The sequence below is a fragment of the Bubalus kerabau genome, chromosome 1 (genome assembly GCF_029407905.1).
Source record: "Bubalus kerabau isolate K-KA32 ecotype Philippines breed swamp buffalo chromosome 1, PCC_UOA_SB_1v2, whole genome shotgun sequence".
NCBI classification, from domain to species: domain Eukaryota; kingdom Metazoa; phylum Chordata; class Mammalia; order Artiodactyla; family Bovidae; genus Bubalus; species Bubalus kerabau.
In genome coordinates this window covers 126,380,940-126,408,728 of record NC_073624.1, presented here as the reverse complement: position 1 = coordinate 126,408,728, position 27,789 = coordinate 126,380,940, and the positions used below count along the sequence as shown (strand labels likewise).

At 41.6% G+C, this 27,789-nt stretch overlaps 1 protein-coding gene across 1 annotated transcript in view; it reads left to right on the top strand.

The window, feature by feature from the left end:
• FMN2 (formin 2) overlaps nucleotides 1-27,789 on the top strand; it is a 373,106-nt gene that overhangs the window by 219,523 nt on the left and 125,794 nt on the right. Inside the window, exon 8 of the mRNA XM_055587923.1 lies at nucleotides 8,992-9,053. Within this exon, the coding sequence (XP_055443898.1) occupies nucleotides 8,992-9,053 (62 nt within the window). The remainder of the gene's footprint in view (nucleotides 1-8,991; nucleotides 9,054-27,789) is intronic.

Below are 27,789 nucleotides of genomic sequence, written 5' to 3'. Positions count from 1 at the left end.
TTTTTGCTATGGTCTCTCTTGTTTCTTTTGCATTTGTTTCTGCCCTAATTTTAAAGATTTCTTTCCTTCTACTAACCCTGAGGTTCTTCATTTCTTCCTTTTCTAGTTGCTTTAGGTGTAAAGTTAGGTTATTTATTTGACTTCTTGTTTCTTGAGGTGTGCCTGTATTGCTATGAACTGTCCCCTTAGCACTGCTTTTACAGTGTCCCACAGGTTTTGGGTTGTTGTGTCTTCATTTTCATTCATTTATATGCATATTTTGATTTCTTTTTTGATTCTTCTGTGATTTTTTGGTTATTCAGCAGCGTGTTGTTCAGCCTCCATATGTTGGAATTTTTAATAGTTTTTCTCCTGTAATTGAGATCTAATCTTAGTGCATTGTGGTCAGAAAAGATACTTGGAATGATTTCAATTTTTTTGAATTTACCAAGGCTAGATTTATGGCCCAGGATGTGATCTATCCTGGAGAAGGTTCCATGTGCGCTTGAGAAAAAGGTGAAATTCATTGTTTTGGGGTGAAATGTCCTATAGATATCAATTAGCTCTAACTGGTCTATTGTATCATTTAAAGTTTGTGTTTCCTTATTAATTTTCTATTTAGTTGATCTATCCATAGTTGTGAGTGGGGATTAAAGTCTCCCACTATTATTGTGTTACTGTTAATTTCCCCTTTCATACTTGTTAGCATTTGTCTTATATATTGCGGTGCTCCTATGTTGGGTGCATATATATTTATAATTGTTATATCTCCTTCTTGGATTGATCCTTTGATCATTATGTAGTGTCCTTCTTTGTCTCTTTTCACAGTCTTTGTTTTAAAGTCTATTTTATCTGATATGAGTATTGCTACTCCTGCTTTCTTTTGGGCTCTCTTTGCGTGGAATATCTTTTTCCAGCCCTTCACTTTCAGTTTGTATGTGTCCCCTGTTTTGAGGTGGGTCTCTTGTAGACAACATATGTAGGGGTCTTATTTTTGTATCCATTCAGCCAGTCTTTGTCTTTTGGTTGGGGCATTCAACCCATTTACGTTTAAGGTAATTATTGATAAGTATGATCCCGTTGCCATTTACTTTTGTTTTGGGTTTGAGTTTATACACCCTTTTTGTGTTTCCTGTCTAAAGAAGATCCTTTAGCATTTGTTGCAGAGCCGGTTTGGTGGTGCTGAATTCTCTCAGCTTTTGCTTATCTGTAAAGCTTTTGATTTCTCCTTCATATTTGAATGAGATCCTTGCTGGGTACAGTAATCTGAGCTGTAGGTTATTTTCTTTCATCACTTTAAGTATGTCCTGCCATTCCCTCCTGGCTTGAAGAGTTTCTATTGAAAGGTCAGCTGTTATCCATATGGGTATCCCTTTGTGTGTTATTTGTTGTTTTTCCCTTGCTGCTTTTAATATTTGTTCTTTGTGTTTGATCTTTGTTAATTTGATTAATATGTGTCTTGGGGTGTTTCACCTTAGGTTTATCCTGTTTGGGACTCTCTGGGTTTCTTGAACTTGGGTGACTATTTCCTTCCCCATTTTAGGCAAGTTTTCAACTATTATCTCAAGTGTTTTCTCATGGTCTTTCTTTTTGTCTTCTTCAGGGACTCCTATGATTCGAATGTTGGGGCATTTAATATTGTCCTGGAGGTCTCTGAGATTGTCCTCATTTCTTTTAATTCCTTTTCCTTTTTTCCTTTCTGATTCATTTATATCTACCATTCTATCTTCTGCTTCACTAATCCTATCTTCTGCCTCCTTTATTCTACTATTTTTTGCCTCCAGAGTGTTTTTGATCTCATTATTGCATTATTCATTATATATTGACTCTTTTTTATTTCTTCTAGGTCCTTGTTAAACTTTTCTTGCATCTTCTCAATCCTTGTCTCCAGGCTATTTATCTGTGATTCCATTTTGATTTCAGGATTTTGGATCATTTCACTATCATTATTCGGAATTCTTTACCAAGTAGATTTCCTATCTCTTCCTCTTTTTTTGGTTTGGTGGGCATTTATCCTGTTCCTTTATCTGCTGAGTATTCCTCTGTCTCTTCATCTTGTTTATAGTGCTGAGTTTGGGGTGGCCTTTCTGTATTCTGGCAGTTTGTGGCGTTCTCTTTATTGTGAAGTTTCGTCGCTGTAGGTGGGGTTGTACAGGTGGCTTGTCAAGGTTTCCTGGCTAGGGAAGCTTGTGTCGGTGTTCTGGTGGATGGAGCTGGATTTCTTCTCTGTGGAGTGCAATGAAGTGTCCAGTAATGAGTTATGAGATGTCAGTGGGTTTGGAGTAACTTTGGGCATCCTATATATTAAAGCTCAGGGCTGTGTTCCTGTGTTGCTGGAGAATTTGCATGGTATGTCTTGCTCTGGAACTTGTTGGCCCTTGGGTGGTGCTTGGTTTCAGTGTAGGTATGGAGGCGTTTGATGAGCTCCTGTCGATTAATGTTCCCTGAAGTCAGGAGTTCTCTGGTGTTCTCAGGATTTGAACCTAAGCCTCCTGCTTCTGGTTTTCAGTCTTATTTTTACTGTAGTCTCAAGATTTCTCCATCTATACAGCACCATTGATAAAACATCTAGGTTAAAGATGAAAAGTTTCTCCATAGTGAGGGACACCCAGAGAGGTTCCCAGAGTTACATGGAGAAGAGAAGAGAGAGGAGGGGGTTAGAGGTGACCCGAATGAGATGAGGTGGAATCAAAAGAGGAGAGAGCAAGCTAGCCAGTAATCACTTCCTTATGTGTGCTCCACAGTCTGAATCGCTCAGAGATGTTCACAGAGTTATACAGAGAAGAGAAGAGGAAGGAAGGAGACAGAGGTGGCCAGGAGGATAAAGGGGGGAAACAAAAGAAGAGAGACAGATCCAGCCAGTAATCAGTTCCCTAAGTGTTCTCCACCATCTGGAACACACAAAGAGATTCAGAGTTGGGTAGAGAAGAGAAAGGGGAGGGAGGAGATAGAGGTGACCTGGTGGAGAAAAAGGAGAGTCCAAAGTGGGAGAGAGGAGTCAAGCCAGTAATCTCACTCCCAAGTAAAAATGAGTACTGAAGATTGGGTTCTTAAAGGTACAAAATTGATAACAAATACCAAAAAGCAAAGATTAAAAATCTACAGTAGAGGTTGGATTTTTAAAAATACAATATTGAAAAGAAGGAAAAAAGTCACAAAAATTATAAAAAGAATATATATATATATGAAGTTACCTTTAAAAAATAGGGTCTTTTTTTGCAAAGTAATAGTAGGTTATAAAAATGAAAAGTAAAGGAATAATAGAGGACTTAAAATTTTTTTTTAATTACAAAAAAAAGAATGATAGTAAAAATATATCTAGAACTTTCTCTGGTGTTGTTATGGGCAGTGTGGGGTCAGTTCATTTTCGGATAGTTCCTTGGTCCGGCTTATATTTCTCAAGATTTATAGGCCCTTTCCTATGTAGTCTGTACTAACTACAGGGTTTTAATCTATTGCACCTGTCACTTCCAAGGAGGTTCCCTCTGTTTTAGCTTCTTCTGTTTACTGGTCTCTTCAGTGTCTGATTTCTGCCCTGACACAAGAGGGGCTGTGGTGAACACTTTTTTAAGCTCACTTGTTTAGTCACGCTGTGGGGAGGGAGGGGGGCTGCAAACAAATAACACTGGTGTGTGTTTGCAGTGTCTTAGCCACACTGGACCTGCCCTCGCTCAGGGCACATGTGTCCTTCCTGCCCACACTGCTCAGCCTCTATGTTGCTCTGCCAGGAACTGTCCGAGGCCGGCCCTGGCCTGCATGCACCTCCCAATTCTAAGCCACTCAGGTTCAGGCACTCAGGAAGTCCTCAGAGGCGCAGACTCAGTTGGACCTGCACTTTGTGCCCTTTCCAGGTCCGAGCAGCTCAGGTGATGAAGTGTTTGACGAGCGCAGTCACTGCGACTTATCACCTCCCCTGTCCCTGACGCGCGGTTTTCTGGGTGTACAACCGTGGCACCTTCTCAGGCAGATGTTGAGTGTCCAGAACCCCAAGAAGTCTTAGTTAGCAAAGAAGCCTGCTTGCAGTTTGGTAGATTATGTCTCTCTAGGGCTGAGATTGCCCGCTTCTGGCTCTGGCTGCCTGTCCCTGGAGGAGGTGCAGCCGACTAGCTCTGTGCAGTCCTTTGTTCTGTGAGTGGGCCTGGCGGTGTCTTAAGTTAGGGCTTTTCATGTGGTAGCTATCCCACAGTCTGGTTTGCTAGCCCAAGTTAGTTCCCTCAGATTGCCCTCAGGGCATTCAGGCCTGGTCCTTACTCTAAGCAATGCAGCCCACGCCTCCATGCCCAGGCTCTGCTTGCTAGTGGCGGGTGCAGGCGTCTGTGCTGTTTCTCCACTGGGGGAGTTATCGTTGGGCTCGTAATCTGTGGGGTTTAATTATTTATTTATTTTTCCTCCCAGTTATGTTGCCCTCTGTGGTTCCAAGGCTCACCACAGACTTGGCAGTGAGAGTGTTTCCTGGTGTTTGGAAACCTCTCTTTTTAAGACTCCCTTCCCGGGACGGAGCTCTGTCCCTACCTCTTTTGTCTCTTTTTTTGTCTTTTATATTTTCTCCTACCTCCTTTAGAAGACAATGGGCTGCTTTTCTGGGTGCCTGATGTCCTCTGCCGGCACTCAGAAATTGTTTTGTGGAATTGACTCAGCGTTTAAATGTTTTTTTGATGAATTTGTGGGGGAGAAAGTGGTGTCCCCGTCCTATTCCTCCACCATCTTAGGACCACCCCCTGATGTTTTTTTTAAATGCACACTGATATGACAATATACAGTACAATCTAAGAAAATGATTTCAAATGAGGTTAAAGGACAACTAAGTGCTACTAGAGCCATCCTACAGAAAAAAATCAAACGGACTTTTTGGCCAACCCAATATATTGGCACACAGGTTAAGGTAGGGGAAGTTTCGTCACTGAAAATTTAAAATGCATCAAAAATAAATAAAACTTCAGTTCAGTTCAGTTCAGTTGCTCAGTCGTGTCCAACTCTGTGACACTGTGGACTGCAGCACACCAGGCCTCCCTGTCCATCACCAACTCCCGGAGCTTACTCAAACTCATGTCCATTGAGTCAGTGATGCCATCCAACTATTTCATCCTCTGTCATCCCCTTCTCCTCCTGCCTTCAATCTTTCCCAGCATCAGGGTCTTTTCAAATGAGTCGATTCTTTGCATCAGGTGGCCAAAGTATTGGAGTTTCAGCTTCATCATCAGTCCTTCCAATGAATATTCAGGACTGACTTCCTTTAGGATGGACTGATTGGATCTCCTTGCAATCCAAGGGATTCCCAAGAGTCTTCTCCAACACCACAGTTCAAAAGCATCAATTCTTCAGTGCTCATCTTTCTGTATTGTCCAACTCTCACGTCCATACGTGACTACTGGAAAAACCATAGCTTTAACCGGATGGACCTTTGTTGGCAAAGTGATGCCTCTGCTTTTTAATATGCTGTCTAGGTTGGTCATAGCTTTTCTTCCAAAGCGCAATCGTTTTTGAATTTCCTGGCTGTAGTCACCATCTGCAGTGATTTTGGAGCCCAAGAAAATAAAGTCTGTCAGTGTTTCCACTGTTTACCCATCTATTTGCCATGAAGTGATGGGACCAGATGCCATGATCTTAGTTTTCTGAATGTTGAGTTTTAAGCCAACTTTTTTGCTCTTCTCTTTCACTTTCATCAAGAGGCTCTTTAGTTCTTCTTCATTTCTGCCATAAGGGTGGTGTCATTTGCATACCTGAGGTTATTGATATTTCTCCCAGCAATCTTGATTCCAGCTTGTTTTTCATCTAGCCCAGTGTTTCTTGTGATGTACTGTGCGTATAAGTTAAATAAGCAGGATGACAATATACAGCCTTGACGTACTCCTTTTCCTATTTGGAATCAGTCTGTTGTTCCATGTCCAGTTCAAACTGTTGCTCCCTGATCTGCATACAGATTTCTCAAATTGCAGGTCAGGTGGTCAGTTATTCCCATCTCTTGAAGAATTTTCCAGTTTGTTGTTATCCACACATTCGAAGGCTTTGGCATAGTCAATAAAGCAGAAGTAGATGCTTTTCTGGAACTCTCTTGCTTTTTCAGTGATCCAGCAGATGTTTGCAATTTGATCTCCTGTTCCTCTGTCTTTTCTAAATCCAGCTTAACATCTGGAAGTTCATGGTTCATGTACTATTGAAGCCTGACTTGGAGAATTTTGAGCATTCCTTTGCTAGCGTGTGAGATGAGTGTAATTGTGTGGTAGTTTGAGCATTCTTTGGTATTGCCTTTCTTTGGGATCAGAATGAAAACTGACCTTTTCCAGTCCTGTGGCCACTGCTGAGTTTTCCAAATTTGCTGGCATATTGAGTGCAGCACTTTCACAGCATCATCTTTTAGGATTTGAAATAGCTCAAATGGAATCTATCACCTGGTACTAGCTTTATTCATAGTGATGCTTCTTAAGGCCCACTTGACTTCACATTCCAGGATGTCTGGCTCTAGGTGAGTGATCACACCATCATGATTATCTGGGTCATGAAGGTCTTTTTTGTATAGTTCTTCTCTGTATTCTTGCCACCTCTTCTTAATATCTTCTGCTTCTAAATAAAACCTAGGTATAACAAAGTATTTCAGAAAGGCTGATGTATGAAGGGAAGTGAGATTAGGCCCAACACATGTGAATCAAAAAAGCAAGAGTTATGATCTTGATATGAGACAACTTAAAATTCAGGCCAGGAACATTATGTGAACAACAACAAAACAATGAAAACATATTCCTAATACTAACAGCTATAATTCACAATGAAATTATAATAGATTTGAATTCATGTCCCTCTAAATACAGGTGCAACTACATAAGAAAGAAACTATGTAATAATTACAAGGAGAGACAGGCACATTAATAAGAGTTACTTTAAACCACTTTGGTCAAAACAGATCAAGAGGGAAAATACAAATAAGGAAGGATTTAGAATATATAAACAGAAAAGATTATATCATATATACATATTATATATGTATTCTCAAGGTACATGAACTATTTAGGACTATTGACTATTCTCAAGGTACATGAACTATTTAGGACTATTGACTATTAAGTCGCAACAAAAATGTCAAACAATGTCATAACACAAACTTATTTCCTCATCTCATACAGTAAACTATTAATGGATTAAAAAAAAAGTTGTGAACTTATAGCCTATGACGGAGAAAATCAAAGTTTACACACTGAAACTTGGCATGTTCCTTTCATTGTATTACAGATGGTTTTGACTAAAAACTTGGGTCTCACAAAAACTTTTTCCAAAATATTTATATGTACAAAAATCTAAAGAACACACATATTTTTCATGATACACTTAGAATAATTGTGGTTTACTCAACATGTCGTTAATATGTATAAAATGTGGTGGGCTGGTTTATGTGTGTGTTGAGTCATGCTTGGTCATTTGTTCAGTTATGAAGGTTTTCTGTTTTCTCTGTTGATATATATATTTGTATGTAAGGGTTATTTTGATAGCTCATTGTCCGGAGGAATAAAATAACCGATAATCATGGAGGACATATAGGATTTCTCTTATGTGATTGCTTTTAACTAATTAATTTGACTGCCTCAGGTCTCAGGTGCGATGCACAGAAGCTTCACTTTATCATGCAGCATCTCTTATTGCAGCTCACAGACTCTAGTGGTGGTGCGTGGACTCAGTAGCTGCAGCTTAGTTGCCCCGTGGCATATGGGACTTTAGTTCCTGGATCAAGGATCAAACCCATGTCCTCTGCGTTGGCATGTGGATTCTTTATCACTGGACCAACAGGGAAGTCCTTCTAATGTGACTTTAATGCATAAAATGTTGCTTCTAAAAAAGATACAAGCTTTTCAAATATAATATGGCACTGCCTCTGTTCTAATCCATCCCTTGTTGTTTCTGAGCTTTAACTCCTCATAGCCAGCTGTATGGGGGAGGGAAAGCCCTGCTGGAGTCGCATCCTCCTGGCCCAGCAGGACCAAGCTCACAGCTTGACTCTGGTGGAGGAGACTATGGTCTCTGCTTCTCCCACTCCCCTCCGCCTTTATTACTTTAAGTATCCAGTGCTTTCATCACTTCTGAAGCTGCAACACTCCTCTAATTGAGTTAATGGATCAAGATGCACTTACCCTTCTCATGGCTTGTAAAATTTTTTTTAAAGAACTTTTTATTGTCAGAGCTCTTAACATCCTTGATCACTGGCAATCCATGCAAACTGTGAAACAGAAGACAGGCATCAGTGTGAAGAAAGCTTCAGGTGGAACAATCAGGTGGAGAAGAGGTTTAACCCTCCTTGGGTACCATGAATTTTCCCTACAGCTAGATCAACTATCATGTAATATAATACAAGTTCTAAGTCTCATCTCTCCCCTTCCCCACACAGTTCCAGTTGAGGGTGCTCTATAAACAATGCATGTTTCTTGAAGATCTCATCCAAAGAAATGAACTTTCTCCATCGTCCACACCTACTGCCTCGCTGAACAGACACCTTTACCAATTTCAAAACTATAACCAAAGAATTATCCTTTGATTATTACAATTTATAGGGTTGTAACAGGAAATGCACCTGTTTCCATATTGTCTATCAATTTAGTGATTAGATATAACCTTTGCCAAATGTCTTTAGATAAATTGGCAGATGTGTGCATTTATTGGCATAAAACCAGGATGTGGCAGTAACATGAGTGTGTTGCCTATTTTTCTGGTATTAAGCAGATTTTTCACATTTATTCAGGTGAGTCATGAAAGAGACAGACTGTGGGTTTCTCTCTGCCGTGGGGGCCTGTTGGGGTTTGTGTTTGTGGCGAGTGTGAAAGCTGCGACACCTGGCAGCTGCCGCATCGACGTTCCCAGCTCAGCTCAGCCTTGTCGATGGGGAGCAGCTGCGGTGAAGGCAGAGCGCCCCTGCTGCCTGCAGGGCATGAAGTCTGCTCTGTGGGCGGGCACTGTTGTTTGAGGTGGTCGGACACTTTTCACAGCTGGTTTATGGCAATTTATGCTTTCTGTTTTGTCTTTTTCACACAGCTGTGGTGAACTTGGACAATTCTGTGGTTGACCTGGAGACCCTTCAAGCTCTCTATGAGAATGTGAGTAACAGGAGGTTTTCTGTGTGAGAATGTGACACGCACAGTTCCTGTCAATGTCCGCCTCTGGCCTCACTGCCTCCATGTCCTCTGAGGAAGTTTGATATGGGGGCACTGAATTTACATAAGTCTGGATTTGTTAAAATGTATACTTTCTAGAAATATTTTGAATGAATGAATGGTCTCAAAGTTTTAAAAATTGTGATTCAAAGCATGTTGTATGTGCGGTCTTTCAGATTCCTTCTTTTGAAATATAATCAATGCTTAGGCAGAGGGTAATTTGAGAGGAACATTGTGTGATGTGCTAATGCATTTACTCTTGATATGAAAACCCTCAGTAGCTGCTATTATTGCCCTATTTTACAGATGAGGAAACTTGGCAGAGAGAGTCCACACCACCTGCCCAAGTCACACATGCTGTGTTGTGGTGAGGTGGGATGTGGTTTCATTCTGTCTCTGTTTCTCTGTCTGCCACAGTTTCCTTCACTGAGCGTCAGGACATGGTATCTTTCTCCTGGTACCACTTTCTCTTAGAAAGGTGGCCAGAAACCGGCATGAGGAGAACGGACCAGGGCACGTGCTCTGGGAAAGTGCAGTCTGGTGTTGGGGGGGGGGGGTGGGTTGCGGCGGGTGCTGTGTGAAATGACTTTTGCTAGGGCTTAGCATTAAATAACATTGATTCATGTAGTAAGAAAGCGATTCTCTCTTCATTGTGCTTGATTGAATCTAGGAAAGTCTCAGTGTGGCCATGTTTTCTTCCTTGGTTTCTATTCTTGCCTGTGGTCTGCCTGGTATTTAAGCCTCTGTGATTAAATGGGGCCTGATTTGGTTGGTCCTGAGCTTTTCTGACCCTCTTCCTCAACTGTTCCCTTGAGGACAGTGTGTTCCAACTGGGTGTCTGTCCTTAGATTCCATACTTTTAAAGCACATGTCCACATGATGTCCCTGTGAGGCCAGGACCTTCATGGGCAGGTATTTCTCATGAGGCATCACCCAGTCCATGGGTGAAATACACAGCTGTGGTGAACGCAGTGCTGGCACTGGTGCCCACTGTGGGCACAGGCGTGTGACTCATTAATGAACTGGAGAGGAAGGCGTGAGTGTTTTGTTGCCTGGTGGTCACTACATGACGGAAAACTTGGAAAAAATGGAACTGTTTAGCGGTATACAGAGCTTTCATTTCCCTCATCCTTCCTGCCAACCCTCTGTCAACCAAGAACCAGGTGTAAGAAACAAGGAAACACCAGGGAGAACAATGTCTTCAGCGGGTTGTAACCATGTCAGATTTCATTGGTGTATGTGTAACTGTAGCTCGTGCACATATTCCATGCACTTATGTACCTGTCTTTCTGCAGATACATAGTGTATATGTCTGTACATTATATGAAGGCATGAAAGTTTTATTTTAAGCTGGTATATCCATGTCCAAAAACATATACAGAAAAAAACAGAACACTGGGGACAACTGTGTTTATAAGGAGAGTTTATTTTGCAGTGATTTAGAGTATTTTCTTTGGGAGATTTTAGCCTTTAAGGTAAAGTAACTTCACAAAATAGAAATTTCTGACTGTGGACAAACCAGACAGCTACCCAGAATTTCTTACCATCATACTCCATGAAAGGAGAACCAGAACCAACTGAAACTGGTTACATTTGTGCTTTTCTTTATATTGTTGATGTCATTAAATCTGATGGTTCAGGCTTTCACTGTGTCAGGAAAACAATCATTTTGTGGTAGGAGTGGTTCACAGTGATACTGGTTTAGGTGGGAATATTCTGGATTGTTTCGATCACTATCTTCAGTAGAGGAACTTAAAGCACCCATTATGAATAAGAGATGCCTTGTGGCTTCAGCAATACGTGAACCGTGAACTTCCAGATGTTCAAGCTGGTTTTAGAAAAGGCAGAGGAACCAAAGATCAAATTGCCAACATCTGCTGGATCATGGAAAAAGCAAGAGAGTTCCAGAAAAAAACGTCGATTTTTGTTTTGTTGACTATGCTAAAGCCTTTGACTGTGTGGATCACAATAAACTGGAAAATTCTGAAAGAGATGGGAATACCAGACCACCTGACCTGCCTCTTTCAAAACCTATATGCAGGTCAGGAAGCAACAGTTAGAACGGGACATGGGACAACAGACTGGTTCCAAATAGGAAAAGGAGTACGTCAAGGCTGTGTATTGTCATCCTGCTTATTTAACTTATATGCAGAGTACATCATGAGACACGCTGGGCTGGATGAAGCCCAAGCTGGAATCAAGATTGCCAGGAGAACTATCAATAACCTCAGATATGCAGATGACACCACCCGTATGGCAGAAAGTGAAGAGGAACTAAAAAGCCTCTTGATGAAAGTGAAAGAGAAGAGCAAAAAAGTTGGCTTAAAGCTCAACATTCAGAAAACGAAGATCATGGCATCCGGTCCCATCACTTCATGGGAAATAGATGGGGAAACAGTGGAAACAGTGTCAGACTTTATTTTTCTGGACTCCAAAATCACTGCAGATGGTGATTGCAGCCATGAAATTAAAAGAAGCTTACTCCTTGGAAGAAAACTTATGACCAACCTAGATAGCATATTCAAAAGCAGAGACATTACTTTGCCAACAAAGGTCTGTCTAGTCAAGGCTATGGCTTTTCCAGTAGTCATGTATGGATGTGCGAGTTGGACTGTGAAGAAAGCTGAGCACCAAAGAATTGATGCTTTTGAACTGTGGTGTTGGAGAAGACTCTTGAGAGTCCCTTGGACTGCAAGGAGATGCAACCAGTCCATTCTGAAGGAGATCAGCCCTGGGATTTCTTTGGAAGGAATGATGCTAAAGCTGAAACTCCAATACTTTGGCCACCTCATGCGAAGAGTTGACTCATTGGAAAAGACTCTGATGCTGGGAGGGATTGGGGGCAGGAGGAGAAGGGGACGACAGAGGATGAGATGGCTGGATGGCATCACTGACTCGATGGACGTGAGTTTGAGTGAACTCCTGGAGTTGGTGATGGACAGGGAGGCCTGGCAGGCCGCAATTCATGGAGTCGCAAAGAGTCAGACATGACTGAGTAACTGAACTGAACTGTGTAATAATATGTGCTTTGTATACAAACAGAACTCATACTAATTCCTGAGTCATGTCCATTAATATACAAGGCCAAAGATGGCAGAACTATTCCTTTTATCCACAGCAACATCCCAAGCACTTAGATTCAGGTAGTACTGGGCACATAGGAAATGTTCAGAAAATATTAAATGCATCAGTCAGTTCAGTTCAGTCACTCAATTGTGTCTGACTCTTTGCAACCCCATGGACGGCAGCACACTAGGCTTCCCTATCCATCACCAACTCCTGCTTGCTCTAACTCATGTCCATTAGGTTGGTGATGCTATCCAACCATCTCATCCTCTGTCCTCCCCTTCTCCTGCCTTCAATCTTTCCCAGCATCAGGGTCTTTTCCAATGAATCAGTTCTTCACATCAGATGGCCAAAATATTGGAGCTTCAGCATCAGTCCTTCCAATGAATATTCAGGACTGATTTCCCTTAGAATTGACTGGTTTGATCTCCTTGCAGTCCAAGGGACTCTCAACAGTCTTCTCCAATACCACAGTTCAAAAGCATCAATTCTTCAATGCTCAACTTTCTTTATGGTCCACCTCTCACATCCATACATAACTACTGCAAAATCCATAGCTTTGACTAGACAGACCTTTGTTGGCAAAGTAATGTCTCTGCTTTTTAATATGCTGTCCATGTGGTCATAGCTTTTCTTCCAAGGAGAAAGAGTCTTTTAATTTCATGGCTGCAGTCACCATCTGCAGTGAATTTGGAGCCTCCTCAAAATAAAGTCTGTCACTGCTTCCATTGTTTTCCCATCTATTTCCCATGAAGTGATGGGACCAGAATGTTGAGATTTAAGTCAACTTTTTCACTCTCCTCTTTTACTTTCATCAAGAGGCTCTTTAGTTCCTCTTCTCTTTTTGCCATCTAGGGGGTATCATCTGCATATCTGAGGTTATTGATATTTTTCCTGACCATCTTGATTCCAGCTTGTGCTTTATCCAGCCTGGCATTTTCCTTGATGTACTCTTCATATTAGTTATATGACAAATATCGCCTTGACAATCTCCTTTCCCTATTTGGAACCAGTTTGTTGTTTCATATCTGGTTCTAACTGTTGCTTCTTGACCTGCATACAGATTTCTCAGGAGGCAGGTCAGGTGGTCTCGTATTCCCATCTCTTAAAGAATTTTCCACATTTGTTGTGATCCACATAGTCAAAAGCTTTGGCACAATAGATCTTTTTCTGAAACTCTCTTGCTTTTTCGATGATCCAGTGGATATTGGCAATTTGATCTCTAGTTCCTCTGATTTTTCTAAATCCAGCTTGAGCATTTGGAAGTTCTCAATTCACATACTGTTGAAGCTCGCTTGAAGAATTTTGAGTATTACTTTGTTAGCGTGTGAGACAAGTGCAATTGTGTGGTAGTTTGAGCATTCTTTGGCATTGCCTTTCTTTGAGATTGGAATGAAAACTGATCTTTTTCAGGCCTATGGCTACTGCTGAGTTCTCCATATTTGCTGGCATATTGAGTGCAGCACTTTCAAAGCATCATCTTTAAGGATTTGAAATAGCTCAACTGGAATTCCATCACCTCCACTAGCTTTGTTCATAGTAATTCTTCCTAAGGCCCACTTGACTTAGCATTCCAGGATGTCTGGCTCTAGGTGAGTGATCACACCATGATGGTTATCTGGGTCATTGAGATCTTTTTTGTGTAGTTCATCTGTGTATTCTTGCCACCTCTTCTTAATATCTTCTGCTTCTGTTAGGTCCATACCATCTCTGTCCTTTATTGTGCTCATCTTTGCGTGAAATGTTCCCTTGGTATCTTTAATTTTCTTGAAGAGATCTCTAGTCTTCCCCATTCCATTGTTTTCCTCTATTTCTTTGCATTGATCACTGACGAAGGCTTTCTTATCTCTCCTTGCTAGTCTTTGGAACTCTGCATTCAGATGGGTATATCTTTCCTTTTGTCCTTTGCCTTTAGCTTCCCTTGTTTTCTCAGCTATTTGTAAGGCCTCCTCAGACAACCATTTTGCCTTTTTGCATTTCTATTTCTTGGGGATGGTCTTGATCCCTGCCTCCTGTATGATGTCATGAACCTCTGTAAAGAGTTCTTCAGGCAGTCTATCAGATCTAATCCCTTGAATCTATTTGTCATTTCCACTGTATAATTGTAAGGGATTTGATTTAGGTCATACCTGAATGGTCTAGTGGTTTTCCCTACTTTCTTCAATTTAAGTGAATTTTGCGATAAGCAGTTCATGATCTGAGCCACAATCAGCTCCAGGTCTTGCTTTTGCTGACTGTTTAGAGCTTCTTCATCTTTAGCTGCAAAGAATATAATCAGTCTGATTTCGGTATTGACCATCTTGTGATGTCCATGTGTAGTGTTGTCTCTTATGTTGTTGGAAGAAGGTGTTTGCTATAACCAGTGCATTCTCTTGGCAAAACTCTGTCAGCCTTTGCCCTGCTTTATTTCATACTCCAAGGCCAAAGTTGCGTGTTACTCCAGGTTCTTTTGACTTCCTACTCTTGCATTCCATTCCCTTATGATGAAAAGGACATCTTTTTTGAATATATATATAAAATCATGAGTGGTAGGCTTGGTTTTATGACCTCTTGGATTTTCTGTTATATGGTTTTCATATCCTTTTTGCCTCTTCACACTGATAGATACTCACTATAAGTAAGGATCCATGTTGAACATCGATTCATGCCCTTTACTTTATTGATAATGAGACTACATTGCATGATAATGAGTGGCTCTTTCTGGGAGGGTGTGGATAGCTTACTGTAACCAGATCTGCACAAAAAGTGGTGAGGAACAGAATGGCTGAAACTTTGAAAAGGGTAAATGAAAAAGGTAAATTTGTTACATATGTTTAGAAATCTGGGTCATTAAGGTCAGACTTCCGAGACCTGTTGGCATGTGATGGTCTTCGGTTTTCTAGGGATATGGGCTGAGGTAATGTCTAGTTTTCTGGGTGTCAGACAGCAGTCGTGGATGAAGGCTTCCCAGTTAGGTGATGAATGTACTTTTAGCAAAGCAAGAAACTCCCCCTAACTCAACAGAAAATTGAGCTCCATATTCCCTAGTGGTGAAAAACTAGGGAATCAAAATCAAAATCAAAATTCAAAATCTTCATTTCAGTTTTTTAAGTTCCTAAGAGAGCTGTGATCATTTAAAAATCAGGGTATCTGAATTTTAGAATAGTAGTAATTTAATGCGTATTATGCACCAGACACCACTCTAAGCATCTTACATGTGTTACTTCATTTAATCCTCCAAGTGGCTTACATCCAACTTAGAAGGAAGAAGCACTATTGTTAGAAAAGAGGAAACTGGCCCAGAGAGGTAGTCAGCTCATTACTGGGTGTGACCCTGGTCCCTGACCACCATGCTCTGAAGCACAGAATTTCCTGACTCTTGAAGAGCACTGGACAGGGCCCTCTGGGAGGAGGTAAGACACACTGTGTGGTGGCAGGAACTCGGGGAGAAAAGTGAGAATGTGGCCCAGGTTTCAGCACCAGAAACTCATGGTTGCCCCCAGTGATTTATTGATGCTCCTTCAGCTTCCATTTCCCCATTTCTAAATAGGGTGTCTAATAATTCATAAAAACATCCATTTTTGTCACTGTCAAATGGACATAAAGAGAATTTTCTGGACTATTCAGTACTATTATGCTTTTCTTTTAAATAAAAATAAGCATGAGCATAGAACTTAAAATAACTAAGATTGTCAAATGACAGTGACTATGTCTAAGACTGGTAGTATCAAAGATAGCAAAAGTCATACACCATGGATCTTAAAACTGGACCTTTCCTCAAGGGTCTGAAGATTTTGCTGAATGAAGGAGAATAAATATCTGTGTATTTATAGGCAACATGAATTCATTTTGGAAATACTTTTTTAAAAAATTGTCATATTTAGAAAGACACCACTTTATTTACAATCTTCATTTTAACATTTGTATTTTATTTTTTAAAACAGTTTCAGAGATACACTGAGGTTGCAGGTACACTATGAAGGACTATTCTTTTTTCTGTATCAGTTGCAAATAAATTGTCAACATTATGCCTGATTGTACCTGAATACTTTAGTGTGTATTTCCTACAATGTAGCAGACACTTAATCATAATACAACCAGAAATATTATGAAATTAACACTGATATATTGCTCTCATCTAATCCTCAGATCCCATTGTTTTGATGGTTGTTCCAATAACATCCCTTATGACATCCTGTCTTTCTTTCCTTGGGCACATGCCTCTTTTTGATTTATATTATCATGTGTACATATGTCTTATCTTTCAATTTAACTATAAATACCTTCAGTTCAGTTCAGTCGCTATGTCATGTCCGACTCTTTGCAACCCCAGGGACCACAGCACTCCAGGTCTCCCTGTCCTTCACCAACTCCCAGAGTCTACCCAAACTCATGTCCATTGAGTTGGTGATGCCATTCAACCATCTTATCCTCTGTTATCCCCTTCTCCTCCTGCCTTCAAACTTTCCCAACATCATGGTCTTTTCCAATGAGTCAGCTCTTCGCATCAGTTGACCAAAGTATTGGAGTTTCAGCTTCAACATCAGTCCTTCCAATAAACACTCAAGACTGATCTCCTTTAGGATGGACTGGTTGGATCTCCTTGCAGTCCAAGGAACTCTCAAGAGTCTTCTCCAACACCACAGTTCAAAAGCATCAATTCTTCGGAGCTCAGCTTTCTTTATAGTTCAACTCTCACATACATACATGACTACTGAAAAAAACATAGCTTTGACTAGACGGGCCTTTGTTGCCAAAGTAATGTCTCTGCTTTTTAATTATTTTAATAATTAAAATAACATATTTTAATATGTTGGTCATGACTTTCCTTCCAAGGAACAAGCATCTTTTAATTTCATGGCTACAGTCACCATCTGCAGTGATTTTGGAGCCCCCAAAAATAAAGTCAGCCACTGTTTCCCCATAAATTCCTTACTAGTAGGATTTTCATATTCCATGCTTAGCACAATAGTTTATGTATAATATAATAATTACTAGTTAATTAAAGAACGATCTGAGAGTTGTACTATTTTTTGCTCTTGGTGTGGTTTTATCAATGAAAGAGATGAAAATGGTGAATGTCACTATTTCAAATACTGTAATTTTTGGAAAGATCAGTGTAAAAAGTAATGTTGCTTTCTTAAATATAATTTCAGAAATACGTATTCAAAGATTCAGAACTGATAACTACCTGAATAGAAGTTAATCATTACTATCCCAGAAATAGTTCATCGGATTTTTGTGTGGTTTTTCCCAAACAGTATTTTAAATTTAGTGAGTGGCATTTTGTCGTAGGCAGGCTCAGTGTGTTTGTCTCCTTGTTAATGCAAGTTCAGAGGCTTTTGTCTCAGAAGCTGTTGGAGCTGCTGGAGCAAGTTTTCCTTTCCCCAGGTCGCCTTGACCTTTGAATGCACAGTGGATTGACTGGATGTGTGAACTTTCTTGTCCCAGTTCATTGATCCCAAGGTGAACCAAAGACTTGGACCCAGTTGTAGTTTATTTATTTTGTGCGCAATGCAGAACGCAGTTCTCCATGTTTTTCAGTTGTTAAAGCCTCTGTGTTTACCTGTGACTCACAGAAATGAGGTGGCAGCCATGTGACCACGTGTCTGTGTGGACCTCTGGGGCCCTTCCCGTGTCTCTCCCCCCTCCAGTCTTTACAGCTGGAGTGGAGCTGCATTAAATAGGCTGAAGTTGTGTTTCTGCCTGAGATGAGGTGAGTTTCCTGAACCAACCCTCCTCTCCTGCCCTTACACACAAGGCACAACAGAGGGTGTGGTTCCAGCCACGTGAAACCAGTATGTGTGCCAGTCCCCAGGGGATGGGCTCCAGCTGCTCTTCTCATTCATCGTGTATTATAAGGGGCAGCACCCCAACCCAGTGGACTGCAGCGGACATTGCATGTCTCCTCTGCGCTATTGAAGGTGTGGGGAGAGCGAGTGGACAGGCTAGGCAAGGCCAGCTCAGTGACACGTCCGGGCCCTTTGCAGTGTGCCCCCACCCCTGCCTTTCCTGGAGCACACCCAACCCATCGCAGCTGCATCACCACCACTTCCTCTTTATCTAAAAATTCCTGTACTCAGCCGTAAAAAAGAACAGATAGTACACAAATTATATACTTTTGAAAATACTACTGTGGTACAGTTGAAATAAACCCAGGCTTTCAGAATTTATCTGTTATAAAATGTCAAAGAAAGTGTCTATTATATAATTATAAATTAATATTGTTAGTCTTTACCTATTGCAAAATAAATGAACATATAGCTTTTAAAGTGTCTTTTTCCAGTTATATTTCTTTTTACTAAGAATTGTTATGTGAAAATGTCATCTTAACGATGTCCAGCATCAGAGTGGAATGAGATGATCTCTGTTTCTTTCCCCTTCGATATATAATCAGTAAAACATCCATAACTCAAAAAAAGATGCCTCTGCTCAGCACATCAGGTCTCTGGACAGTTCCTCGGATCTATGCATCTGAAAGCAGGTGGGTAGGACATGTAGAGAAAGTGGAGCCTGAGACAGTGAAGGTGGTGCCTATGACCCTGGACTGGCTGCGGGCTCAGCCTGCATCCCCAGGGAGCCTGGCAGCACTGGTCAGGCAGCTTGTATAGGACTCCAGCCTCCTGGCCACTGAAATGCCTGGGCCATGGAAACTGGGTGTCAGGGACTCCAGCCACATGCCTCCTCACCCCCCAGGATTGGTCCTGTGGACCCCACACCCTGGACACGCAGGAGGCCCCGGATGTGGTGGAAGTGACCCACATCCCAGTAACACCAGCAGCAGTAATCCAGGTCACCTGCAACACCTGCAGAGGCCATGCAGGTGGAGACACACAAGTGTATGCCACAGCTCCACCTACTGGAAGTAGAAGAAAGCGCTGTAATTACCGACCTTTTAAAATGTTAGCTCCTGGGTTCAGGATGGGGAACACGTATATACCTCTGGCAGATTCATGTTGATATATGGCAAAACCAATACAATATTGTAAAGTTAAAAAATAAAATTAAAAAAAAAAATGTTATCTCCTAGTTAGCTCAGCTGGTAAAGAATCAATATAGTGAAAATGAGTATACTACCCAAAGCAATCTATAGATTCAATGCAATCCCTATCAAGCTATCAACGGTATTTTTCACAGAGCTAGAACAAATAATTTCACAGTTTCTATGGAAATACAAAAAACCTCGAATAGCCAAAGCAATCTTGAGAAAGAAGAATGGAACTGGAGGAATCAACCTGCCTGACTTCAGGTTCTACTACAAAGCCACAGTCATCAAAACAGTATGGTACTGGCACAAAGACAGAAATATAGATCAATGGAACAATATAGAAAGCCCAGAGATAAATCTGCACACCTATGGACACCTTATCTTTGACAAAGGAGGCAAGAATATACAGTGGAGAAAAGACAATCTCTTTAACAAGTGGTGCTGGGAAAACTGGTCAACCACTTGTAAAAGAATGAAAGTAGAACACTTTCTAACACCATACACAAAAATAAACTCAAAATGGATTAAAGATCTAAACATAAGACCAGAAACTATAAAAATCTTAGAGGAGAACACAGGCAAAACTCTCTCCAACATACATCACAGCAGGATCCTCTATGACCTACCTCCCAGAATATTGGCAATAAAAGCAAAAATAAACAAATGGAATCTAATTAAAATTAAAAGCTTCTGCACAACAAAAGAAACTATAAGCAAGGTGAAAAGACAGCCTTCAGAATGGGAGAAAATAATAGCAAATGAAGCAACTGACAAACAACTAATCTCAAAAATATACAAGCAGCTCAATTCCAGAAAAATAAACGACCCAATCAAAAAATGGGCCAAAGACCTAAACAGACATTTCTCCAAAGAAGACATACAGATGGCTAACAAACACATGAAAAGATGCTCAACGTCACTCATGATCAGAGAAATGCAAATCAAAACCACAATGAGGTACCATTTCACGCCAGTCAGAATGGCTGCTATCCAAAAGTCTGCAAGCGATAAATGCTGGAGAAGGTGTGGAGAAAAGGGAACCCTCTTACACTGTTGGTGGGAATGCAAACTAGTACAGCCACTATGGAGAACAGTGTGGAGATTCCTTAAAAAACTGGAAATAGAACTGCCTTCAGACCCAGCAATCCCACTGCTGGGCATACACACAGAGGAAACTAGAATTGAAAGAGACACGTGTACCCCAATGTTCATCGCAAACCTGTTTATAATATCCAGGACATGGAAGCAACCTAGATGTCCATCAGCAGATGAATGGATAAGAAAGCTGTGGTACATACACACAATGGAGTATTACTCAGCCATTAAAAAGAATACATTTGAATCAGTTCTAATGAGGTGGATGAAACTGGAGCCTATTATACAGAGTGAAGTAAGCCAGAAAGGAAAACACCAATACAGTATACTAACACATATATATAGAATTTAGAAAGATGGTAACGACAACCCTGTATGCCAGACAGCAAAAGAGACACAGATGTATAGAGCAGTCTTTTGGACTCTGTGGGGGGGGGGGGGGATGATTTGGGAGAATGGCATTAAAACATGTATCAGATCAGATCAGATCAGTTGCTCAGTTGTGTCCGACTCTTTGCAACCCCATGAATCGCACTACGCCAGGCCTCCCTGTCTATCACCAACTCCCGGAGTTCACTCAGACTCACGTCCATCGAATCAGTGATGCCATCCAGCCATCTCATCCTCTGTCGTCCCCTTCTCCTCCTGCCCCCAATCCCTCCCAGCATCAGAGTCTTTTCCGATGAGTCAACTCTTCGCATGAGGTGGCCAAAGTACTGGAGTTTCAGCTTTAGCATCATTCCTTCCAAAGAAATCCCAGGGCTGATCTCCTTCAGAATGGACAGGTTGGATCTCCTTGCAGTCCAAGGGACTCTCAAGAGTCTTCTCCAACACCACAGTTCAAAAGCATCAATTCTTTGGCACTCAGCCTTCTTCACAGTCCAACCCTCACATCCATACATGACCACAGGAAAAACCATAGCCTTGACTAGACGAACCTTTGTTGGCAAAGTAACGTCTTTGCTTTTGAATATGCTATCTAGGTTGGTCATAAGTTTTCTTCCAAGGAGTAAGCGTCTTTTAATTTCATGGCTGCAGTCACCATCTGTAGTGATTTTGGAGCCCAGAAAAATAAAGTCTGACACTGTTTCCCCATCTATTTCCCATGAAGTGATGGGACCGGATGCCATGATCTTCGTTTTCTGAATGTTGAGCTTTAAGCCAACTTTTTCACTCTCCTCTTTCACTTTCATCAAGAGGCTTTTGAGTTCCTCTTCACTTTCTGCCATAAGGGTGGTGTCATCTGCATATCTGTGGTTATTGATATTTCTCCCGGCAATCTTGATTCCAGTTTGTGTTTCTTCCAGTCCAGCGTTTCTCATGATGTACTCTGCAGATAAGTTAAATAAGCAGGGTGACAATATACAGCCTTGACATACTCCTTTTCCTATTTTGAACCAGTCTGTTGTTCCATGTCCAGTTCTAACTGTTGCTTCCTGACCTGCATACAGATTTCTCAAGAGGCAGATCAGGTGGTCTGGTATTCCCATCTCTTTCAGAATTTTCCACAGTTTATTGTGATCCACACAGTCAAAGGTTTTGGCATAGTCAATAAATCAGAAATAGATGTTTTTCTGAAACTCTCTTGCTTTTTCTGTGATCCAGCGGATGTTGGCAATTTAATCTCTGGTTCCTCTCCTTTTTCTAAAACCAGCTTGAACATCAGGAAGTTCGCGGTTCACATATTGCTGAAGCCTGGCTTGGAGAATTTTGAGCATTACTTTACTAGCGTGTGAGATGAGTGCAATTGTGCAGTAGTTTGAGCATTCTTTGGCATTGCCTTTCTTTGGGATTGGAATGAAAACTGACCTTTTCCAGTCCTGTGGCCACTGCTGAGTTTTCCAAATTTGCTGGCATATTGAGTGCGGCACTTTCACAGCATCATCTTCCAGGATTTGGAATAGCTCCACTGGAATTCCATCATCTCCACTAGCTTTGTTCGTAGTGATGCTTTCTAAGGCCCACTTGACTTCACATTCCAGGATGTCTGGCTCTAGGTCAGTGATCACACCCTCGTGATTATCTGGGTCGTGAAGATCTTTTTTGTACAGTTCTTCTGTGTATAATATCATATAAAAAACGAATCGCCAGTCCAGGTTCGATGCAGGATACAGGAAGCTTGGGGCTGGTGCACTGGAATGACCCAGAGGGATGATATGGGGAGGGAGGTGGGAGGGGGGTTCAGGATGGGGAACACGTGTACACTCGTAGCGGATGCATGTTGATGTATGGCCAAACCAATACAATATTGTAAAGTAAAAAAATAAATAAATACAAATAAAATAATTATAATAAAAAAAAAAAAAGAATCTGCCTGTGATGCAGGAGCCCCTGGTTCAATTCCTGGGTCAGGAAGATCCCCTGAAGAAGGGATAGGCTACCCACTCCAGTATTCTTGGGCTTCCCTGGTGGCTCAGCTGGTAAAGAATCCACCCACAATGCGGCAGTTCTGGGTTTGATCCCTGGGTTGGGAAGATCCCCAGGAGAAGGGAAAGGCTGCCCACTCCAGTATTCTGGCCTGGAGAATTCCATGGACTGTATAGTCCATGGGGTCGCAAAGAGTCAGACACGACTAAGCGACTTTCCCTTCCCTTAAATGTTAGAATCAAGTTAAAAAAAGCTTTACCTAAAGAAGAATGGTGTTACCTACTTCACATGTGCCTGCAGAGGAACAGCTCATCCAGCACCATGAAACCAAGGTAACATTGTGTTTCAAAAAGGAAACAACAGTCCTCCAGGAAAAAAACTTAAGAAGTATTGTCCAAGTGAAAAATAATTCAAAATGGCCAATTTGAAGAAGCACAGTAAAACTCAGAAAGGCATTACAATGAGATCAGGAATAATATTATTGTACAGAAGGAATTCTTTACCAAAGAGGCTGAAGCTCTAAAAAAAACCAACAAACAGAAATTCTGGAGCTGAAGAACTCAATTAACAAGATGAAAAATTCATTAGAAAGTACTGGAAACAGAGAAGACCATGTGGAAGAAATAGTGAGCTTGAAGATATAAATCTAGAAATGATTCAGATAGAAGAGAACAGAGAATTAAGATCTTTAAAAAGGGACGACCCAGAGGGATGGTATGGGGAGGGAGGAGGGTTCAGGATGGGGAACACATATATAACTGTGGCAGATTCATTTTGATATATGGCAAAACCAATACAATATTGTAAAGTTAAAAAAATAAAATTAAAAAAATAAAGAAAAAAAATTATATAACAACAACAAAAACAAGATCTTTAAAAAGTAAGGAAATCCTACAGGAATTCTCTGATTCTTTTATAAGGGGCAACAGAGTGATGGGTACCCAGAAGGGGAAGAGAGGGAGAAGGGAGTAGAGCGATTATCTAAAGAAATAATAGCTGAGAACTTCCCAGACAGGGGAAGGAACTGGATATGCAAGTCCATGAGGCTAAGAGAACTCCTAGTTACCTCAACACAAAAAGACCTTCTGCAATACACATTATGTTAAAACTGTTAGAAGTCAATGACAAAGAATTTTAAAGGCAGCAAGAAAAACAAAAAGGAACCCTACAAAGGAACTCCCATTGGGCCATCATCAGATTTCTCAGCAGAAACCCTGCAGGCCAGGCAAGAGCAGAATGACTTTCTTAAAGTACTGAATGATAAAAAATGTCAGCCAGAAATACTCTCTCTAGCAAAGTCCTTCAGGAGAATGAAGATTTCCCAGGGTAATGTGTACAATTGTAAATACCATATGAACGAGGGCATTTTAAGTAGGAATTTCAGGAGAGGGAGAAGAGAAGCCACGTGGATATTTCAGGGATGATTTCCTGCCTGAGGTATGAGCAAGCCTGATGTGTTCAAGGACTAGTAGGGAGGCCCAAAGGAAATGGTATGAGGGAGGGAAATAGCTGGAGGTGATGCAGAGTACATCATGAGAAACACTGGGCTGGAGGAAGCACAAGCTGAAATCATGATTGCTGGGGAAAATATCAATAACCTCAGATATGCAGATGACACCACCCTTATGGCAGAAAGTGAAGAGGAACTAAAGAGCCTCTTGATGAAAGTGAAAGAGGAGAGTGAAAAAGTTGACTTAAAGCTCAACATTCAGAAAACTAAGATCATGGCATCCAGTCCCATCACTTCATGGCAAATAGATGGGGAAACAGTGGAAACAGTGGCTGACTTTATTTGGGGGGGCTCCAAAATCACTGCAGATGGTGATTGTAGCCATGAAATGAAAAGACACTTACTCCTTGGAAGGAAAGTTATGACCAACCTGTCTATTAAAAAGCAGAAATATTACTTTGTCAACAAAGGTCCATCTAGTCAATGCTATGGTTTTTCTAGCAGTCATGTATGGATGTGAGAGTTGGACTGTAAAGAAAGCTGAGTGCCGAAGAATTGATGCTTTTGAATTGTGGTTGTTGGAGAAGACTCTTGAGAGTCCCTTGGACTGCAAGGAGATCCAACCAGTCCGTCCAAAAGGAGATCAGTCCTGAATGTTCACTGGAAGGACTGAGGTTGAAGCTGAAACTCCAATACTTAGGCCACCTGATGCGAAGAGCTGAGTCATTTGAAAAGATGCTGATGCTGGGAAAGATTGAAGGCAGGAAGAGAAAGGGACAACAGAGGATGAGATGGTTGGATGGCATCACTGACTCAATGGACATGAGTTTGGATGGACTCCAGGAGTTGGTGATGGACAGGGAGGCCTGGCATGCTGGGGTCCCTGGGGTCGCAGAGTCAGACACAACTGAGCGACTGAACTGAACTGATCAGAGATGTGGTGAAGTACCAGCTCCTCGAAGATGCTGAAGCACTGGGGGCCATTGTCATGGAACAGGATGCCAAGGCATATGCCAGGGAGTATTAGGTGAGCCCTGGCTGGCGCAGGTGCCAAGTGCCAAGTGCTCAATCACTTGAGCAGCAGGGAAAGAACAGACCAACCCCTGCGTGCCAGGATCAGGAAGAGCACCTTTCAGCCGGCTGTGTGCCTCTAGCACCCTCTACTGGCAGAGCTTAACATTGTGTTCATATGGCAAAAGGCAAGATGCTGAAAGGCCTGTCCACTATGTGAAGAATGGGGTCAGTAGGGTAAACTGAGGGCTGAGAGTCAATAACTGGCATGGACAGTAGGGGGGCGTTGAGACTTGGGAGGTTTGTTCTTATTTTGCATGTAAGTCCCATGTCACTTGTGACTCCGTAAGACTCAAGTCTTGCTCATATGAAGGTGCCTCTGGAAGGAAAAATTTATCTGTGCACTTGGATCTGGCTTGGGGTCTCCTTGGAAATCTTTCAAACTTTATTATGCGATATAACTGTAAATATTCATTTCAGGTCTGAAACAGTATTGGAAAGATATCTGAATAGAGTCTTAAATTTGCCATAATGTTTAATAATGGTATTTTTAAATTTTTATTTATTTTTAACTGAAGGATGATTGCTTTACAGAATTTTGTGGTTTTCTGTCAAACCTCAACATGAATCAGCCATAGGTATACATGTATCCTCTCCCTTTTGAATCTCCCTCCCCATCCCACCCCTCTAGGTTGATACAGAGCCCCTGTTTGAGTTTCCTGAGCCATACAGCAATTTCCCACTGGCTATCCATTTTATGAATGGCAATGTAAGTTATTCTCTCCATACATCTCAGCCTCTCCTCCCCTCTCCCCCTGTCCATAAGTCCGTTCTCTATGCCTGTTTCTCCATTGCTGCTGCTGCTGCTGCTAAGTCGCTTCAGTCGTGTCCGACTCTGTGTGACCCCATAGATGGCAGCCCACCAGGCTCCCTCGTCCCTGGGATTCTCCAGGCAAGAACACTGGAGTGGGTTGCCATTTCCTTCTCCAATGCATGAAAGTGAAAAGTGAAAGTGAAGTCACTCAGTCATGTCCAACTCTTAGCGACCCCATGGACTGCAGCCTACCAGGCTCCTCCATCCATGGTATTTTCCAGGCAAGAGTACTGGAGTGGGGTGCCATTGCCTTCTCTGCTATTTCTCCATTCAGATCAGATCAGTCGCTCAGTCGTGTCCGACTCTTTGCGACCCCATGAATCGCAGCACACCAGGCCTCCCTGTCCATCACCAACTCCCAGAGTTCACTCAGACTCACGTCCATTGAGTCAGTGATGCCATCCAGCCATCTCATCTTCTGTCGTCCCCTTCTCCTCCTGCCCCCAATCCCTCCCAGCGTCAGAGTCTTTTCCAATGAGTCAATTCTTCGCATGAGGTGGCCAAAGTACTGGAATTTCAGCTTTAGCATCATTCCTTCCAAAGAAATCCCAGGGCTGATCTCCTTCAGAATGGACTGGTTGGATCTCCTTGCAGTCCAAGGGACTCTCAAGAGTCTTCTCCAACACCACAGTTCAAAAGCATCAATTCTTCGGCACTCAGCCTTCTTCACAGTCCAACTCTCACATCCATACATGACCACAGGAAAAACCATAGCCTTGACTAGATGGACCTTTGTTGGCAAAGTAATGTCTCTGCTTTTCAATATGCTATCTAGGTTGGTCATAACTTTCCTTCCAAGGAGTAAGCGTCTTTTAATTTCATGGCTGCAGTCACCATCTGTAGTGATTTTGAGGAGCCCAGAAAAATAAAGTCTGACACTGTTTCCACTGTCCATCTATTTCCCATGAAGTGATGGGACCGGATGCCATGATCTTCGTTTTCTGAATGTTGAGCTTTAAGCCAACTTTTTCACTCTCCACTTTCACCTTCATCAAGAGGCTTTTGAATTCCTCTTCACTTTTTGCCATAAGAGTGGTGTCATCTGCATATCTGAGGTTATTGATATTTCTCCTGGCAATCTTGATTCCAGCTTGTTTCTTCCAGTCCAGCCTTTCTCACGATGTACTCTTCATATAAATTAAATAAACAGGGTGATAATATACAGCCTTGACAAACTCCTTTTCCTATTTGGAACCAATCTGTTGTTCCATGTCCAATTCTAACTCTTGCTTCCTGACCTGCATACAAATTTCTCAAGAGGCAGATCAGGTGGTCTGGTATTCCCATCTCTTTCAGAATTTTCCACAGTTTATTGTGATCCACAGAGTCAAAGGCTTTGGCATAGTCAATAAAGCAGAAATAGATGCTTTTCTGGAACTCACTTGCTTTTTCCATTCTTCAGATTCCATTTTTCTAGATTCTGTATATATGCATTAGTATACGATATTTATCTTTCTCTTTCTGACTTACTTCACTCTGTATAATAGTCTCTAGGTTCATCCATTTCATTAGAACTGACTCAAATATGTTCCGTTGTATGACTGAGTAATATTCCAATATGTATATGTACCACAGCTTCTTTATCCATTCATCTGTTGATGGACATGTAGGCTGCTTCCATGTTCTAGCTGTTGTAAATAAATAGTGCTGCAATGAATGGGATACACATGTCTTTTTCAATTTTGTTTTCCTCAGGGTATATGCCTAGGAGTGGGATTGCTGGGTCATATGGTGGTTTTAGTCCTAGTTTTTAAAGAAATCTCCATACCATCTCCTGTAGTGGCTGTATGTATTTACATTCCCTCCAACAGTGTAAGAGCGTTCCCTTTTCTCCACACCCTCTCCAGCA